At 38.7% G+C, this 19,023-nt stretch overlaps 2 protein-coding genes across 2 annotated transcripts in view; both read right to left on the bottom strand.

Annotated features, from left to right (window-relative positions):
• LOC134821263 (cytoplasmic dynein 2 heavy chain 1-like) overlaps window positions 1-17,761 on the bottom strand; it is a 55,630-nt gene extending 37,869 nt beyond the window's left edge. The window contains 30 exon segments of the mRNA XM_063831976.1: window positions 2,044-2,180; window positions 2,551-2,704; window positions 2,847-2,998; window positions 3,181-3,274; window positions 3,452-3,640; window positions 3,831-3,980; window positions 4,098-4,220; window positions 4,414-4,545; window positions 4,721-4,798; window positions 4,976-5,159; window positions 5,659-5,816; window positions 5,992-6,085; window positions 6,256-6,383; window positions 9,745-9,872; window positions 11,988-12,087; window positions 12,274-12,393; window positions 12,738-12,875; window positions 13,090-13,241; window positions 13,447-13,549; window positions 13,700-13,908; window positions 14,330-14,454; window positions 14,683-14,779; window positions 15,327-15,460; window positions 15,643-15,756; window positions 15,959-16,099; window positions 16,385-16,535; window positions 16,706-16,832; window positions 16,966-17,094; window positions 17,236-17,396; window positions 17,593-17,761. Of these exon segments, the coding sequence (XP_063688046.1) occupies window positions 2,044-2,180; window positions 2,551-2,704; window positions 2,847-2,998; window positions 3,181-3,274; window positions 3,452-3,640; window positions 3,831-3,980; window positions 4,098-4,220; window positions 4,414-4,545; window positions 4,721-4,798; window positions 4,976-5,159; window positions 5,659-5,816; window positions 5,992-6,085; window positions 6,256-6,383; window positions 9,745-9,872; window positions 11,988-12,087; window positions 12,274-12,393; window positions 12,738-12,875; window positions 13,090-13,241; window positions 13,447-13,549; window positions 13,700-13,908; window positions 14,330-14,454; window positions 14,683-14,779; window positions 15,327-15,460; window positions 15,643-15,756; window positions 15,959-16,099; window positions 16,385-16,535; window positions 16,706-16,832; window positions 16,966-17,094; window positions 17,236-17,396; window positions 17,593-17,752 (4,062 nt within the window). The 5' untranslated portion in view covers window positions 17,753-17,761.
• A 134-nt stretch (window positions 17,762-17,895) lies between these two features.
• LOC134820619 (intraflagellar transport protein 22 homolog) lies at window positions 17,896-19,023 on the bottom strand. The gene is made up of 3 exons (XM_063831120.1): window positions 18,814-19,023; window positions 18,436-18,640; window positions 17,896-18,284 (listed from the first exon to the last, which is right to left on the bottom strand). The coding sequence occupies exons 1-3, from the start codon at window positions 18,976-18,978 to the stop codon at window positions 18,109-18,111; spliced, it is 546 nt and encodes a 181-aa protein (XP_063687190.1). The 5' UTR covers window positions 18,979-19,023; the 3' UTR covers window positions 17,896-18,108.

Here is a 19,023-nt window from a genome sequence, read left to right as displayed (position 1 = left end):
ATACACCGCGTGGTAGAGACGTATATGGTAGAGAACTCCAAAACGGTCAAATATATTATGTCGTTGAACTACTTCCACGATATAGTTATAACGTTTTTGTTCAAGGTCAGGAAGAACTTAAAGAACAGCATAGGAGTTAGACTTAGAGTCTATGAACCAGATTATTAAATTTCCAATTAAATTTGTTAGAGCTAGCTGAAGCATTAAGAAGTTTTGGACTGTTAATGTACATTTTCATTATTAAGAGCGGAAACACTATAAAACAGTTCATGCATCCCTTTTGTATATACAAATTAGCTTTTAAATATCGAATCAACCTCTGATTAAACTTTTTAGAGCAAGGATAGACTCTCTAATTTTCCATTTCTCTCGTGCATTGCATTGAAAAATTAAGGAACGCTTCGGCTTAGAGATCAAACAAAAAAAGGTAACTCTCCCAGGCCCAAAATCAAATTGTAGCTATTATACTTAAAATTAAATATCATTATATGCAAGTTATCCGGGAGGCTTGATTGGGCCTAGGGTTACCGAATAATTCGGGGAATATTCAATATACAGTGTACAGCATTATTTTACCGGACTGAATTTTGTCTCCGGTAAAGTGATTAATTAGGAAGTATTAAGTTATGTATTCTATATACCCCCAAGCCAAACAATAGCGTTCCTTCGTAATAATCAATCAATCACTACGAAGTAACACTATTGTCGTGGTTAATTACTCAATCACAAAACTGCTACATCTGATTACATGTGAAGGATCACGTGACGATGCAACATGACACGTGCAGTCAGTCGGTCCTGTGTCTTTTGGGTCACGTGCCTCTTCAGAGACTCTACAACTCTTTGGTACGTCACTGATCACATGACTAGACAGTAGACCCAATTTTCGTTTATCTTTAACGAGGTAACCTGAGACAACCTTACGATAAACTTGGATAGATATAAACCTCTCATATCTACCAGCTATCATCAGTTCTTCTTCTATCAATCAGTTATAACTTCTCAGTATACCAGAATGGACCAGAGTACCATGATGTACCAGAGGATGTACCAGTTTTACGCTCCTGCTCCCCCCTCCCCGATGACTCCAGAGTTTAACCAGGTATTCGTCCCCCCTCCACCCTACCAAGAGAACATTCCACAAAACCACTGCTACAAGGCGGGTGCAAGGATTGCACCAGCTCACTCACTTGTCTTTCAGTTCCCTTACTTTGCTCAGGAAACACCCAACCTTGATTCTACCTACGAACATGCCTACTGTCATAACCTCATATTACCCCGGCCTGGGGCGGATTTAAAGAATTCTACTGAAACACAGACCCCGCCTGGATCCTCAGACAATATGGAGACTCCGTCCAGGTCATCTGAAAATGAACGTGCTAAGAGAATTAGAAGTTGGTGGAGAAAATTGGTGCAAAAGATTACAAAGAAACGTCTGAAAGCTGTTCTGAAACCTCGGTCTAAATCAATGAGCTCGGTATTGAAGCCACGAACAAGATCAATAAGTTGCGATGATTTATATATTGTCCAGAGGAAACCGGAAACCCAGTCTACCACTACACCAGCTGCTCAGTTCTTGAAGAACCAATCATCTCCGGTAAAAATACCAACTCCTGGAGTCTCCTCCAGAAAACACCCCTTGTTAACTCAGGATTCCCCCAACTTACTAACTACGATTAAGAAGTCTGTTTCCTTTAGTGATATCACTACCAATAGTGTTCTTCCTTTTAAAGAAGGTGGAAAGGGAGTGGTTACAAGTTCGTACATCGTCAACGGTTATGTTTTCACCAAAATGTAAATTTTACTTGGTGTTTTAACTTTTAATCGATATTTTGTTGATACGTTTAAGTATTGAGTTTTTGGTATTTGTTCATGTATGTATAATATGTGTTAATTTTTGATTTTACTCAAAGAATCTTTTTATCTCTAGAAAAATACATAATATCAAATCGCCAAGTTTGAGATTTCTTACATACGATACCCACTACCCAGTACCCTTTGTGACAGGAGTAACAAATAGGTTGTCAATCTAAAGATTCCTACCTGTTCTCTGGGCAGAGCTCCCCGTCCAAATATAGGCTCCAGGAATACCCACTTCCTCTGAATCTGGTTCAAGTCATGTAGATACGAATCAAGAGACGCAAGCCTCGTCTCCCACAATCCAGCTTTATCAGCAAATCCTACATAATTTTATCATATGACTCATCTGGTTTTAACTTGTGAGCATAATCTTTAAAACCATTGAATAGCATATGATTTAATAGCCTGATATTAATTATCAAAATCATGATAATACACTGACAACACACTGATAACACACTGATAACACACTGATAACACACTGATAACACACTGATAACACAATGATAACACACTGATAACACACTGATAACACACTGATAACACACTGATAACACACTGATAACACACTGATAACACACTGATAACACACTGATAACACACTGATAACACACTGATAACACACTGATAACACACTGATAACACACTGATAACACACTGATAACACACTGATAACACACTGCACAGTACCTTTGAAATAAGGGCTGTCTTTCAGGGACTGCAGTAAAGACTGGTGGTCCCCGACTTGAGTCAGCATTTCCTTCCAATCCTTGATGATCTGTACCTCCAATCCGTTGGTGTCATCATACTTTGATAGTGAGAACACGGCTCCTGCTCCCCAGACCTGTATTTAATTAATAATAAGGAATTAATTTTCATTGATATCACACCAGTTTTCAGTCTTTTTATCTCAACCACATCTCATGTAGTTCCCCTGAAGTCCTCCTTTAAAATAACAATCCCCACATATATCTAGCCACACTCACCTCCAACTCAGTAAGGGCGTCTCTGATGGACACCTCTCCCTGGGCTCGACTGTTCAGCTCTTTGAGCGCGTCCACATTGTCTATTATCTTATCAGACATGTTGAGCAGCTCGGAGACTCGTAATTTGGCAATGTCTGTAGTCCGGGGCAGACCTGTTTAATGGAAGTTTAATGAGTGATAATGAGTGAGATATATTAACGGTGAATTTAAGTGCAATATGTCCTTGTTAGGATTCAGTATTCCAGTATAAATTATTGTGAATGTAGCTAATATTAAAGCACTTGGAGCCTCTCTCTAGGTCTCTAGAGTTGGTACACGATGTACTTTAACTTACCAATAATTCTGTAGAGTTCGACCCAGTGATTATTTGAAAGATGTTCTCCTCTGACGTACTTTAGGTAAGGTATAACGTCCTGTGTCTTCTCTATCTAAACAATACGTTTTTACTAAGCAGTATACTTATTATTCCAGAACAGATAATTTTAGTCAATATTTGGAATGTTTTTAGCTTTTTCTTCTTTCGATGTAATATTTCAGATACAAATTTTAAGGTAAGCAAAAAGTAGACCAAATACACAAGTTTATACAAATTTGACCACCCATACCTCTTTTTGAATCTTGACTATCATAGGAGTTGGTTCACCCTGAGCCTTGATCTCATTCCTCATTTTCTCGGACCAGGATATCATGAGGTCCTCAAGTTGATGGAGTGATCCTCTGAAGGAGACCCAGTCCTCCTGCACCAGTTTCTTCATTTCACTGGAATACTCCTCGTATAGCGCCCACATCTTCTCCTGAGAGAGACAGTGTCAATGAAAAGTTCAGGCATGTTCTCCCTGGCTTACACGTGAGACCGTGGGTGTAAATAAGTGTTAGAGGTTAAACAATAAACCAATTTATTACTTTGTCAATTCAACTGTAAATTTGAGAGTAAGGTCCCTTACGATTTAGAAAGATTTCTAATTATAATAAGAATCTAGTTACATGCTCGGTAAGTTGGGTGTCAAGCTGATCAATAGAATCAGATGGTGGTGGTTTGAGACCAAAGTGTTCACACTCTTCCACTATCTTCCCATACGCTTCTTTCACTTCCTGGAACTCTAATCGTCTTTCTTTCAAACCGTCTATTGTTTTCTGAAAATTTCACAATAGTTCACATTTACATTTAGATTCTCTTACAATCCTTAAACGTGGAATGATATTTTTATAATTTTTGTTCAAGCTGTAAAATAAAAGCAGCTGAGTACTCACAAGTGCATCGCCTTCAAGGTCTATATTCTTGGGTTTCAGTTGATTCCACCGAGCAGTGAACTTAGAGAGCTGACTTGCAAACTTCTTAACGTGGGCCTTCGTGTTGCCTCTCATAACCTCCACCTAGAAATTGTGAGTAATTAATTAATCAGTAATTATCTAATTCAGATAATTATTTCTCTGTGCTTCCTCTAGTTCGATAACTTGTTCAACTAGAACAACTAGAACCAGAATGTAGGACAACACTTCACTAAAACAGAAACACGTGACCTGATAATTTAAAGGTTTTTATACAGAATGCTTAGCCTTAAGTTACCTGTTCCTTGATCATAAGTTCGTGACTTTCCATCAAGAGCTCCAGCTTGTCCCACTTCGTCTGGAGCTCTGTTATTTGTTCCACCCCACTTCCTGCTACGCTCCGGAGCAGCCTGTTCTTCGTATCCGCTTCCTGGTCATTTCAAACACAGGTTAACATCTTGTGATTTCACTCAAAATTGTAAAGGACATTTTCAATTGGCGCTGCTTCAGTATCTTTGACAATTTGTTAGCTGTGGAATTAAATAAGGAATTAAGAAACTTTGTAAACAAAAACTGGTAATTTCCTCAGGCAAATTACTACTAACCTTGAAAAGGGGCTGTACAGAAGGTTTATTAGCGGTTAGTGCTGCGTGTTCTTTGTTAGCTGCTCCCACTTCTTCAACCTGCAATATAACTGTAAACAACACATCTTATAACAAGAACAATTACTTAATATATAATGATTCAGATGATGTTAATTAACGTAAACAAGAATCGAATCTACGACCTATGCTACTTTATCTTCTCCAGAGAAGACCAAGGAAAAATCACAACCTCCAAGTTTAAAAAAGATATCTTACGGTTTGAGGACGTGTGGTGAGAATGTCCATGCCATCAATAATGAACTTGTCAATAGTGTTGATGTCAGACATGGCACTGCGTCTCAGAGTCAACAGCAGAGTGTCCATTAGAGTCTGAATGTGGTCATCTATAGTGGCTTTAACTGGAGCTGTGCTGACTGTCAGGCAGTCTACCTTTATCTCACTGGGGGAGATGAGTTGAGTTATAGGTGGGGTTTAGATTTACACAACAAGATACAAGGGCAGGTCTCTCCCGAACGTTGGGATGGCCTGAGGTGCTTATCTCATTTTCAGTAACCCTAAGCCACTCTGTGCCGAGGCACTATACTAGCTGTAAGGGGATTATCCTACGAGCCAGAGGGTGTGTATCACCAGCCGAAGCTGTACCAAATCACAGCTTGGTAACTGGCCGACTTGCATCCGACCGGATTTGAACCCGGGTCTTCTGCTTGGGAGGCGATCGTGTTACCACTACACCACCCGGCCGGTTTAGATTTACCTTCTTTAATTAGGTACTTTGAGCAAGAAAATCCTCAGTAGCAGCCTTTGTTTGTCAACAAAAAACTAATTAATTCAAGGTTGACAAAAAAAACTTATCGAAGTTACTCGACAGTCGACTATCAAAGAATTATGCTTCTGTTAGCCGTTAGACCCTATATAAACAAATTATTTAGTTTCCTTACCTGGGCAGTCGCTCAGCTTCTCTTCCCTTCTGTTTCAGAGCCTTGAAGTTCAGTTCCCAGTCAGTGGTAGTTGTGAGGGTCTCTCCTATCATCATCTCTATATCAATATTACCCAACACTACCCACGGTTTGAACTGATCCAGCACTTTAGCCAGCCTCTGGGGTAAGTCTGGTTTTTATTTCGCGGCAATGGTTGAGGAAATAAGCCATGTAATAGGATATATTATTACTATATCCGCGTATACTAGCGTTTATCTTTGATTAACTACGCAAATATTTCGTTCGAGTTTTGGCTTAGTTTATTTAATTAAATAATCAGGAAGAGAGGAATACCTGGAATAAGAATTCAGCTTTAGAGTATACAGTGAAGAAATGAGTTGCATTTCTGTCGATTATAGCAGGGAAAATCACCTTCCCTTCCTCGTTACTGTAAAATTCAGTTAATTATACGGAGTATTTTGAAGTTTCAGCTGAACTTGGCAACAAAATCACGTCACTTTCTTTTTCGATTTAGTAACCTTTTGTAAGATAGATTAACTAGCAGTTTAAAACATACAATAGTGAGCGTTGCCGCAATTTGAACCTATGAAACATTACCTAATCGGAGCGTCCAGTCCTTTGAAGTGGTTGGGGATACAAAGAAACTTCTTCATCTCCCGATAATACTTGGCTTTTACTTCTTCTAGTGGTGGTCTGAACCCGAGCTGGCCTTGCCGGTACACTATCTGTGGAGACAAACATCAGAATTAACTTGTGATTTCGTTTTCAGTAGATAAGTGACAATTTTGAGCAGTTTAAGAAGTTTTAGGATGGTGTGTGACTGTAACGGGTCCGCATGACTGCAAAAGTCAGTACGTTTAACGCCTCGAGGAAGATCGCAGGATTCTTAGTCTACGCTACTCTTTTCATCATGGCTACGACACTCAATTTTGGGACATGGAATGTTTGCGGTCTATCGACCACATACAGGCAACACTTCGTTGCAGAGGACATTGACAGATATAACTTAGACATTTTAGCACTTCAGGAGACCAAGACACGTGAATACTTGGAAACAACACTCCCCGGACATCATCGATTGTTTTTGTTTGATCAGAGACACGATAGACACGGTGGACTTGGGTTTATTGTTAACAAGCGTTTTTTGGAATGTATAGTATCTCATCATCAGATCAGTGACAGAGTTGTTTATATGGACTTTAAATTAAGTGCTAAAAGGGTGGATCAACCACCTTGTCATATCAGAATTGTTAATTGTTACAGCCCTACGAATCCCAAATCAGTTCAGAATCCCCGATTAGCGACCCAATTTTATGATGAGCTACTCGAGGCTATCAGTGTTCCTGCTAGATTTGAAGTATGGATGTTAGGTGACTTTAATGCCAAACTTGGCAAAAGAAGCCCTGTTGATGTAGAAAATGGTTTACAAGTGAATATTGGTAGACATGGTGTTGGGAGGAGGAATGAAAACGGTGAAAGGTTGCTACACTTTCTCACTGCTAATGGCCTGTTTGCTGCCAACACTTCATTCTCCCATAGAAGCAGACACATTACCACACGGACTGGTTGGATTCGGGATCGAGCAACCAGGAAAAGTAAACCTTATTTCCAACAGATTGACTTCATACTCTGCAAGTCCAGAAGCAAGGCACTGCTAACTGATGCCAGGTCATATGCAGGTACAAAGCACCGCAGTGACCACAAACTTGTTGTTGCCAAGGCAGATTTTTCGCAGCGCTTCAATTTGTACAGGGAGAGCAGAGCATTTCAGAAGAGTTATAACACAACAACCTTGATTGGAAGCAAACAAGCTCAACAAGAATATCAGCAAGAACTTCATCAGATACTTGAGCAAACTGTATCAGATCCTGACTTTAGCTCCAACAACACGGAACAGCAATTTGATATGCTTTTTGGTGTAGTTAAAGAAGCTGCTGTTTCCACTGTGGGTTTTCGCGAGCCACAGCGAAAGAGGAATCATTCCTCTGACAGTCAAGTTGTTTAGCATGTCTGAAGAAAGGAAACAACTTTTACAACAACTGAACAACAACGAATACAGAGACAGGACAGCTCTCAGAGCTAAAATCAACAGGCTCTCTAATGACATTACTAAACGGTTGAAAACATTGAGAGTTGAGTTAGCAAACAGCCTAGCTGACTCTATAGCCACCATAGACGAAGGACGGAGAATGTTTGAAGCTGCTCGTCAACTATCAGGCAAACAGAAAATGGGTGCAGGCTCTGTGTCTGTTTTCAACACTGACAACCAACTGGTAGATAATGAACGAGACAAGGCTGAAATCATTCGCCAGTACTTTGAAGAACACTACACTGGACCTGACAGTGAACCACCACTACAACCGTTCACAGGTAACCCTAGGCCCCTTCAAAACCCCATTACAGCGTTTGAAGTTGAGCTTGCGGCCAAGAAACTCAAGAACGGTAAAGCTGTTGGACCAGATGGGATCCCAAACGAGTTCCTCAAACACTCTCCTGAAATCTTTTATTCCACATTTGCACAACTTACTAATCGATCTTTTGAGCTCCATGAACATGTACCTTCTTTCACAGAGGGATACCTTACTCCGCTCCAAAAACCTGGAAAGCCACTAGGCCCCCCTAAGAGTTTGCGCCCACTTTGCCTACTTAACGGTACTAGAAAGATATTGTCCATGATAGTCTTAAAGCGCATCCAAAGGCAAGTATCTCAGTACACTGGTCCTTGGCAGAATGCCTATAAACCTGGCCATAGTTGTGCAAATATCGTTTGGACCCAGCGAATACTAGTATCAGTTGTCAAGGAAAAACGCTGGTCTCTTCATAAGATGGGCATTGACATGTCCTCTGCTTTTGATACCATAAAGAGGTCGGTATTACTTGACATTTTAGCTGATGCTGGTTGTAGTGAGGATGACATTCGACTGGTAAGGTATTTGCTCGCAAATACTGACCTGAAGATCAAAGTGAACTCAACAATATCGGGAGAGTTTATTGTCATGATTGGAGCTTTTCAAGGCGACAGTTTGTCTGGAAACTTGTTCACTCTATATCTGGCAGCAGCACTTTACCACCTGCGTGCTGTTATGTCCTATCTAAGACCTAACCCTCCCATAGCTGAGAATCTGTTACCCCTCGAGTGGGAGTACGCAGATGATGTTGATTTTACTGATGAGGATAAAAGCAATTTGGAGTCTTTGTTGCCAATATGTAAAGAGATATTGGAAGAGTGGAATCTTTTTGTCAATGAGTCAAAAACCGAGTTCACCCACTTCTATCTGGCCGGCAAGAACGAGGTTGATAACAAAGGAGAAACACTCAGAGGTAGAGAACCTTGGAGGTCATCTATCTCTTTAGGCTCTAAGTTGTGTAGCATCGAAGATGTCAAGAGACGATGTATACTTGCTAACATTGCTTTTCAGAACTACAAAAAAGTCTGGGAACAAGGTAGACGTATACCCTTGAAGATTCGACTCAAGATATATGAAGCACAAGTTGTTTCAATACTGATGTATAATTGCAACAGTTGGGCAACATCTAAACAACTCCTTCAAAAACTTGATGTCTGCCACAGGAATCATCTCCGTACGATCATCGGCATGACCTACCCTAATGTCATACGAAATGTGACTCTATACAAACGCTGCGAAGTTGTACCACTAAGTGAGCGTGTTGCTCGTGCACGGTGGAGAATGCTCGGTCACATCCTCCGCAGTGATAATAACTCACCTGCCCAGCTTGCCTTACATTTTGCTGTAGAGAGTCAGAGTTTGATGAGAGGTAGAGTCGGACGACACCAGTCAAACTTGTTAAAAACTATTTTGAACGATTTAAGTGATAGAAACTTTAGACTTGTAAATACAGACGATTTATACCATTTAAGATTTTTAGCGACAGATAGAAAAGCATGGAGAGAGTTAAGCATGATTTAGTTTATTCTGTGTTATTTTTCTCTTGGTGACTTATCAGGTCATCAAGATGTTCTTTATGTTCTATTTTTGATTTGAATAAAGTTATATAATAATAATAATTAAGAAGTTATTTCTGAGATTTATTCATAGATTAAATAAGATCATCCTGGATCCTAACCTCAATCTTTATTTCAGATAGGTTGTTGTTGAGGTTCTCTAAGCCCATCTGATACTGATGTTCCAGTGCCTTGTACAGCTGTCTATCCCAGTGTATTCTCCATGGTCTCATGTTATCTTTAGAGACACCTGTGAGCAGATATAAGATTAAGTTAATTGATCAAATTTATTTTATCATTTTTTTACCCGCCATAATTTATTTACATCTGACTTTACTAGCAAAACATACGATTAAACGGGTTTGTGATGTTCTGAGGTAAAGCTTAGCTCGAAGAATTGGATCTACTCACCTGTAAATTGGAAACAAAACTTACTGATGTGACAAATAATCTCCCAGATTTAAACCAGCCAGAAATTGAGAGATTTTCCTTAAATATCTCAGCCAACTCAGCAGCAGATTTTGGTGTTTGGTAACGTGCTTAGACCAATCACACACTGCCTAGATGTTCATGTGACAAACTTGGTCTCCAAAATATCGCAGTCGCTGACGCTACAGTTACCCAGGTTTAGATCAGGGGTACAGTAGCACGTACCAGGACGGGTATTTACTTTGGGCTGACGAATTTAACTGAGGTGTGTTCACTCAGTTTCAAACCATCAATCCTCTCAGTTAAATCGATCACTAGTACTTATTTTCGTTTCAATAACTTTGTAAACTGCTAAATAGGCCTGCTGATAATAAGTTATCACTTTTAACTTAAGCCAGATCATGTTAGTCATTTTATTTGACGTATTTTATTATATTCATAAAAATTACCAAACCGTTGAGTGAACGATTGTCAAACTGATTTAGGCTTTTATTTGCTTATCTGAGTGAGTCATGTGATTCGCCCTCGTATATTAGGAAAGTACCACCCTAGTGTCCTACACCCGATTTAATTCATATAATATCAGTACACAGGATGGAATATTCAACGACCTGGATTACAGCAACAAAACCAGATTGGTATGATGAGGACTACTGAAACCACGCAGCTGATGTGACCTACGGGACTATCTGTTGTCTGTGCTTCCTTCTCGGGACGGTGGGAAACATTGTCAGCTTTCTGTATTTTAAGGCTAAGAAAAGAAACATCTCCAGCGTCATCTACATGGTGATAACTGCAAATGATGTAGTCGTCAGTGTGATAGTAGTCCCCGTTGGAATTTCTTTGTCAGAAAGAAGTCGAGGTATCGTATTCGGTACGATCCTGAGCTGTAACGCCTGGTTTTACTTATGGCAAATAGCAGTGTTACATATTGTCTTCTTAGTGCTATGCTTGTCTATAATTAGGACATTGTCACTGATAAGACCCTTCCAACCGCAGAAAATAAGAAATCTACTTAAAGCTATAGTGGTATACTTAACGCTAATTTCAGCTATGAGAATAGGATTTCATATTCAACTGGATACGGAATTCTCCCCTTGGTTGGCACGCTGTGCATTGTCTATCAAATCAGGCGGGACTGTTATCCTTATCCTGGAGATCATCAGTAACTTATTGTGCATAGTTCCAGCGTTCGTAGTTGCAACAAGCTGTATCATATCAGCTGTTGTGTTGCTAACAAGAAGAAATAAAATAGCACAGGGACAGGAGCTACAGCAATCCAGAAACACGGCAACAGTAACTATTTTACTGTTCGCTCTTGTGTATGGAGTATGCAATGTTCCCCTTGTCGTTGATTATATCTTAAAAACATACGCAAGGTACACTGATAACTGGGAGTGGTACCTTAATGTGTACCAGTTTGATACACAGTTGTACTACAATAACGCCATATTCACTGTTCTCCTAGCAGTAAACTCAGCAGCCAACCCAATCCTTTACTTTTGGAGAATGCTCAGGCTGAGAAAATTCATTAGAGGGATATTGAGACTGAAGAGAGGAAATAAAAATTGCGGCTACAAGTCCCCAAACATTGTTAACCAGCAAGAGAGAGGACTTGCAGCCGCAATTTTAGAGACTCATTTATAATTTCTACCATATTATTATATCTTGTGAACTAACATGCATTGTTATCTGAGCTACACGGTTGATAGTAGTGCGTTGTTGTACTGCTTATGATGTTGTTCGCTAGTTTTGTCTATTCTAATATCTAAGGAATTTATCGCAAAAACGTATATTCTGATCTCGGGTACTATAATTATAGTAGTGGTTTAAATAGTAAAACTGAGTTGGGGTTTTGCAAAATAGTGAACTACTGAACAGTGATAAATAAAATATACATTGTATTTGAACTGTCTGATTTACTGTAGTTTATTACCTTGTTGGTGAAGTGTGGTCATGATTCCTCTTATCTCATTCAGACTTTCCTTCCATCTCATCTGTTGTCTTAACAATTCTATACTCATCAGGTTAACCACCTAAAACATAAGTATCTCGGTCAAATGGAAGAAAGTTTCAGTAATATAACATAATCGTTTGAACCGTTAACGAGGCAACAGTTTGTAAATAATTTGATTTTTCTAATATCATTATTTAACCGAGTTTGAGCAAATGTTTACAATTTTCAAATCTTAATACAAACGGCCGTGTTTAGTTCAACTGACCTTGTCAGCAATGTCAAAATGACATTTCCTAAGTTTCCTGTTCTCAATAGTGAGTCTGTCAGCTGCACCCTGCAGTCTGTTGATGTAGGACTCTAACTCTGATGGATTATCCCACGTGACCTGTGTGTCAGTTAATTAATAATCATTAAATAAACAATTAAATAATTAAATTACCAAATTAAATTTATTCTATTCATAATAACATGTCAAATTAAGCTTGTGAGAACATGCTTCAATTCATTGCCAGATCATTATAATTTGATCAAAGTTCCAAATCAATGGAACAAAAAATAATGCCATGCTCTTATCGTTTTTATACATCAAACGCCGATCATGACTAGTAAGAAGCAATGACTATATGCTAAAATTTATTTCATGGAGAATGTTATAATGAAAAATCGAAATTGATAATTTAAATCAATAATACAACTAATTATATCAATAATTCAGTCCACAAATCTTACCTGAACTTTACTCCCTTTACCCTTGACTCCTGGTTTAGGGTTCTTAATAGTCTCCTCAAAGCTAACAGCACTGTCCAGCATCATCAGCTTCTGACATTCCAGCATCTGTTCGTCTATCGAGTTGTAGAAATTCTCAACCTGGTTGGCTTGTATTTTAGCGATTTTTAAAATTCAATTTTAAATTGAGTTCAATAATAAGGATGAAAACTTGCTTGGTTCGTTTAAAGCTCATTATTTGGCTACTTCCATCACAGAACTAGATCCGCAGATACATTTCAAACTTGTTTTCACGTGCAACAGATTGTAACAATTTATCTCCACTTTTACCACTTTAACTCCACCTCAAACTCACCTGTTTCAAAACCACCCCATGTCGGTAGAACTTCTGAGCAGTAGCTGCTACTCTCTGAATCTTAGTGGGAATTACAAATCCTAGTGCAGTGAGCTGTCTTACTTCTCTTAGTAAGGAGACTAGCCTCTCGCTGTAGAATACACGTAGCTTTCCTGGGAACAGTTATATTATGTGTATTCAAATTAAAATAAAATATGTATTGTATTCAATTAAATATGTATTTTATTCAATTAAATATGTATCGTATTCAAATTTTAATGAAGAAGTGATACTACTCTCATACCTTGATAACTTAAGGTAACAAGCTCTGTAAAAATTTTAAAATGGAAATGTGATTATTATTTAACAACTACTGACCATCAGAATGTGATAAGTCCATGAGTTTACCACCCATCTGAAGGGCTAGTGGGTTCTCTGTGTCTTCCAGAAGGTTCTCAACTTCACTCACCCATATCTCAACCTTCGATGAAATTGTTACCAGATACTTGACTTTAAATATGTATACGAAATAGGTAAACGAAAACACTTATGGATGTTGTGACAAAAAGGGCAAATTTTAGGAGAATTTCAAACAAGTTCCAAAACGTCCGGACGTGTTCAAATATGTAACCTGTTCGTTCATGTAAGCAGACATCTCCTGCTGTAACGCGCCGCACTCCCCAGTAAAGCTCTGGAACCCCTGAAGATCTCCCAAGATATTCACTGCAGTGCTGTTCGTGTCAGAGACTCTCCCTATCAGCTGTCGGACCCACACCACAACGTTAATCAGTTCGGGCAGGTTCTTACCAGTCTGTAGTGTGCTCTTATCTTTACCGTACCCTGGTTAATATTATAGAGGACATGTAATTGGGGACATGTTATTGAGGACATGTTATAGAGGACATGTTATTGGGGACATGTTATTGAGGACATGTTATAGAGGACATGTTATTGAGGACATGTTATAGAGGACATGTTATAGAGGACATGTTATAGAGGACATGTTATAGAGGACATGTTATAGAGGACATGTTATAGAGGACATGTTATAGAGGACATGTTATAGAGGACATGTTATTGAGGACATGTTATAGAGGACATGTTATAGAGGACATGTTATTGGGGCAAAAGTAATTGTGTAGAGCGCCTTGTAACTCTATCGTGGGTGTGATTTCCAGATCGGACCATTATATTTTATTGTTCGCATTTTATAATGTTAACTTCGGAACTTAGCGACATAATTAATTAATTAGTTAATTACCAGACGTGCGCTTGCTGAACTCGTCCTTGAGGGAGCGGACGTAGGTGAGAAGCTGTGCGAGCAGAGTTTCCCGCTCCGCTACAAGTTCATCTCGTACAGCTGGTCTCATTACGAGCTCTCTGTACCTGAGAGAGTGGGGGTTACATAGTTTACATATTTAACATATCATACATAGTTTAGTTACATATTCAGGGTAGTTATGTAGTGAGTTGGATCTGTAATAGTTGTACTAGGAGATAAACGACTGGTTTAAAGGATTTACCATCCAATCTTTCTCCAGAATACGATCAACAGTATCCAAGAATAAGCAGTAACAATTTAACTTTTGTCGTTCACAAACATGATCCACAAACCTCTGAAACTCTCTGAGAAGTTGATGAGGCTGAGCTCCGATCTCATGGAAATGCTTCTTTAGTTTTCCGGAGATCTTCTTCTCTGCTGGAACCATACCTGAAAGGGACACAGTAGCAATCAGGTCATTACTTCATTATTTGTATTGGATATATACTGTAAGTTATTCTCTTGCATCTTCAGCTATAAGAGGTAACCGCTAGTATAGTGCTCCAGAGGATTTCTTAAACCCCAGCTAGATGGTAAGTAACACGTAAAGCGTTACGTAACGCGTTACTTACCATCTAGCTGGGGTCTTATAAACTTGTTGTTTCAGGTCCCAATGTGTAGCGACTACCGTGCACTATAACATGATCTCACAGTGGTCTCAATGACGCTGAATTGTCGAGATGTTGTGTGTGTAAGTGCACAACAAGCATGTGTAACGTATCGCCAGCTTGCTTTTTACGTGTAACTAATATAATAACGTCATCTTGCTTGTTTGAAGAAACATCATCATCTCTAGCTAGTATCAGGCAGCCTAATTAACTTTACAACTTTATACCGTTGTAAAGGTTTTAAATAACCCTGCTAGAAGCACTGCACAAGATGAACAATTACTAATTATTAATTGAAAATTAGATAATGATTATTAATTAGTACGTACCTCTCTCGTATTGAGATACAGCAGCACGCCACTTTGTCAAGGTATAGGGAGTGTTGTAAAGAGAGTTGAGCTGGGAGAAAGGGGTGAAAGCGGTGGCGGTGTTCAGTTGTCCTTGTTCTGTTTCTGACAGTAACCTGGGTATCATAACAGTTACTTCATATAATTATATATCCCGACATAAGCATTGCTTATTAAGCAATCTGTACCCTGATCCTAAGTTATCAGGAAATTTAAAGGAATAATTTACACATTTCAAAGTGAAAAGTTGTTAAATCATCTACTAGAATAAAAACAAGTCTAGAGCTTGAAGACAGACCTGGTGAGCTGCTCGTGAACAACTCTAATGTTCAGTATCTCCTCCAACCGAACTGACAGGTCCTGGACACTCTTGCTGACGAACTTGTCTCCCAGCCATGGCTGTGCGCTGTACCTGGACACGATGTAGGGGTTAGTTTATCAATATGTCACAGGAATCACAGCCTTGTTTACCATTTGTAAGTTACAATACCGACTTAAAAGCTACCTTAGTTCGTGTTTGACTCTTCGGATAGTTTGAATTATACAGTGCACACATTATTATAAATTAATAAACGTCTTAAAACTTCAAACAAAAATAATAATTAAAGAATTACCGTTTCCAGAACTGTACAGTAAGCATATCGGTAGTCCTGTGGAACCTATCACACACTGATATTGCTCCGCCAAGAGTGTCTCTGATGTCGTGGTACTTGTCTTCCCAAACTGACAAAGCACTCAGTTCCCGTTGTATATACCTGAAAGGTGATAAAAAGTTAGTAAAGTGTTGGTAAAGTATTAGTTAAGTATAAGTATTAAGTATTAGTAAAGAAATAGTAAATTAACAGACTTTACCGTACTCTAAGTTCTAACAGACTCTTAAAGACTCTAACAGACTCTTACAGGCTCAAGATGATCGAATATGGAATATTGGGTCCACGGTATGTCATTATTTGTGACCTTATCATAGAGGACAATAATATCATACCACTGACTAAATCACAAATGTGAATTTCTAAAAGTGAAAGTGGGATAATATTAACCTTGTCCACGTGTCACCCAGAACCCTAAGCAGGTTCCTCATCCTGGCCTCGCCATATGGAGCTCCACTATCCGGCACCATCTTCCACAAGTCATCCAGATAGTCCTGTATCTTCTCCATGTTATCATGGCACCTATCTAGCGGGGTCGACTCTGGGGCGGGGTTTTCGTTAATTTATATTCTTTGTTAAGGTGAAATAAAGAGACCTCAGACTTATGCTATTGATAGAATAAGATGAGACTAAAGGGTTTAGAATATAAGAACTGAAAATATACAAAAAAAAACACTGGTGATACTCTAGGAATGGTAGTTTGAGAATTACCGAGAGATGTTATGTCGTTGCTGATTGGCTGCAGGAACTCCAATACCGACTGTGCCCTCTCTCGGTCTCTCAGTTTGTTACTCCTGTTAGCCAAGTTCTCCCAGTATGTCACTTCCTCCTTTACACTCTACGAATTTTTTTATATTGTTTACACAAACAAAAACTGGAAACAGTTGGTAAAGCCATAGATACCAACTTTTTGGAAAACTTGCTTTTAAATCTTTTTAAAAAAATCAAAGTTCAAAGATCAAAATACAAACCTGGATATCCTCTAAATTGTCAGAAGATGGGGCGAGTTTTTTGGAGACATGTCCAAGAGAGGCTGCAAGTTGAGACAGCTGCTTCTCTAACTTAGCATCAACTGTATTTCGTACCATCGGATAGTAAATCTAAAATTGTGAACGTGAATGATAACCAAATGGATCTAGACTTAAACGCACGAGTAGTCCAAACATTGTTTCTGAACAGAATAATTAATTTTAAATGTTGCCCCGGATGGATAGAATTAAAATATCAAATATTTAACATACCTTGCTAAGAGCAAGATAAAGAGCTTGAGAAGGAGTCTCTGTGATGGTCGTGACAGCTAGAGCGGAATTCATGTTCTTGTCATCCAGGAGGCATGGTTTGTTTTTCAAGAAGACAATCTGTTGAGCGTCGTTTTCTGCCACTTGGAGCTGCAATGACACTCCTGCAAATTTTATGTACGGTAAATAAAAATCAAAATAATATACATTTGGGGATCCAATACCGGAACATATGGTGGATATTTAGAAATGAGAAGTTTAGTGAAAACACATGAATGTACAACTATCATTTTAATCCTTAATACAAATCCCATCAGAAAAGTCTTTTAGTGGAATATTTGAAGGGGAATGAGAAATTACCTTGCTTAGCAAAGACACACGAAAGAAGAGGTGTAGCTGCATCATCACAAAACTTAGCAAGTTCTACTGAGGATTTGAATTCGTCCCATCCGGTTTCGGTAGGACAATATTTAGAAACTGTGTCGAAGATGAACCTGTATCTCTCATCATCTTCTGACATAGCTGAGTAAGAGTACAAGGCTCAGAAATCGCGGAAATTCTTAGGTTTATTTATTCATATTATTTTGAATTGAATTATTATACACAACTTTTGGTAACTGAGATGACATTTTCTTCAGCATGAGGTAACACCCAAGAAAAAACTTATCGACTGTAGATTGATCAACAACCATAAATAATATACAAATTCAAATAGTGTTGGTCCAATACAACTCCAATACAACTCTTTAAACATAATCGACTGTAATAGCTCCAATATAATTTAACAATGCATAATACCTGCAGCAACATATCTGTTGACTCTGTGAAAACTTTTTCATTTCAATTTCATGATAAGAAATATCTCAACAAAACAAGTCATTGAACGGATAAAATTTGATTTTCTCCCTTCCGCCACTCTTCTGACTGTGCCGTTAATGCTGAAGATATAACTCGACAAAATGCTGCGTGCACATTACTTCCATTCTCCATTGATACAATTTCGTGGGGCACCTTGGTCAGCATTGCCGGAACTTTCCCAACTTTTTCTGTTTCTGAGGACATCACGATATGTAGAAACAAAACGTTTTAAATGTACCAGTAGCACAGAGTTGAATTATAAAGTAAATTAAAAGAGTGATTGTTACTTAAACTTCAATGCCAGTTAAATGTTAATAAGAAACAATCAAGTCATGTTCAACCCACCTCCGACTTTATTCAGGAATACAGCACATTGAGACTCCTTGAGACCATGTTGAGCAGCAAACCTCAAGTACAGCATTTCCAGGAACTGGCCCTCTGAGTCCGGTATATCTACATTTGATACCAGTACAAGAGCTGCTGCTCCCCTTGCAATAGCGGGCCAGCAAGATTCATTTTGGGGATTACCTCCACAGTCCCACAACTCTATCTGGGAGAGCAGGAGATTTATAAATGTATAAATACTTAAAGTACTTGTTATAAAACCCCCCTTTTCATATCATGTGGTTCTGTCTAGAGCTAAAACAAGTATATTTTAGTAATTGATCATCTTAGCTACATTGTTTAAATGTATGAAACTGAAAGAAATGCATTGCAACTTACATCAACAGCTTTGGAATCAGGAAGATTGCAAGAGAATTCCAAAATCCGAACACCTGATGTTGGGTGGTATTCTCCACTGGTAGAGTCTGTGGCATCAGCCAAGTAATTTGCTAATGTCGTTTTCCCGCTGTGCGGTGGTCCTATCATTACTACTTTTGTTGCCATTTCCTTGCTATAGATTAATGATCACTGATCAGGCAATAATATCTC

This window comes from Bolinopsis microptera, chromosome 9 (genome assembly GCF_026151205.1).
Source record: "Bolinopsis microptera isolate Bmic1 chromosome 9, MBARI_Bmic_1.0, whole genome shotgun sequence".
In the NCBI taxonomy this organism is placed as follows: Eukaryota; Metazoa; Ctenophora; class Tentaculata; order Lobata; family Bolinopsidae; genus Bolinopsis; species Bolinopsis microptera.
Note: the sequence above shows the minus strand (reverse complement) of the source record. Positions and strands in the feature narration are given on the sequence as shown.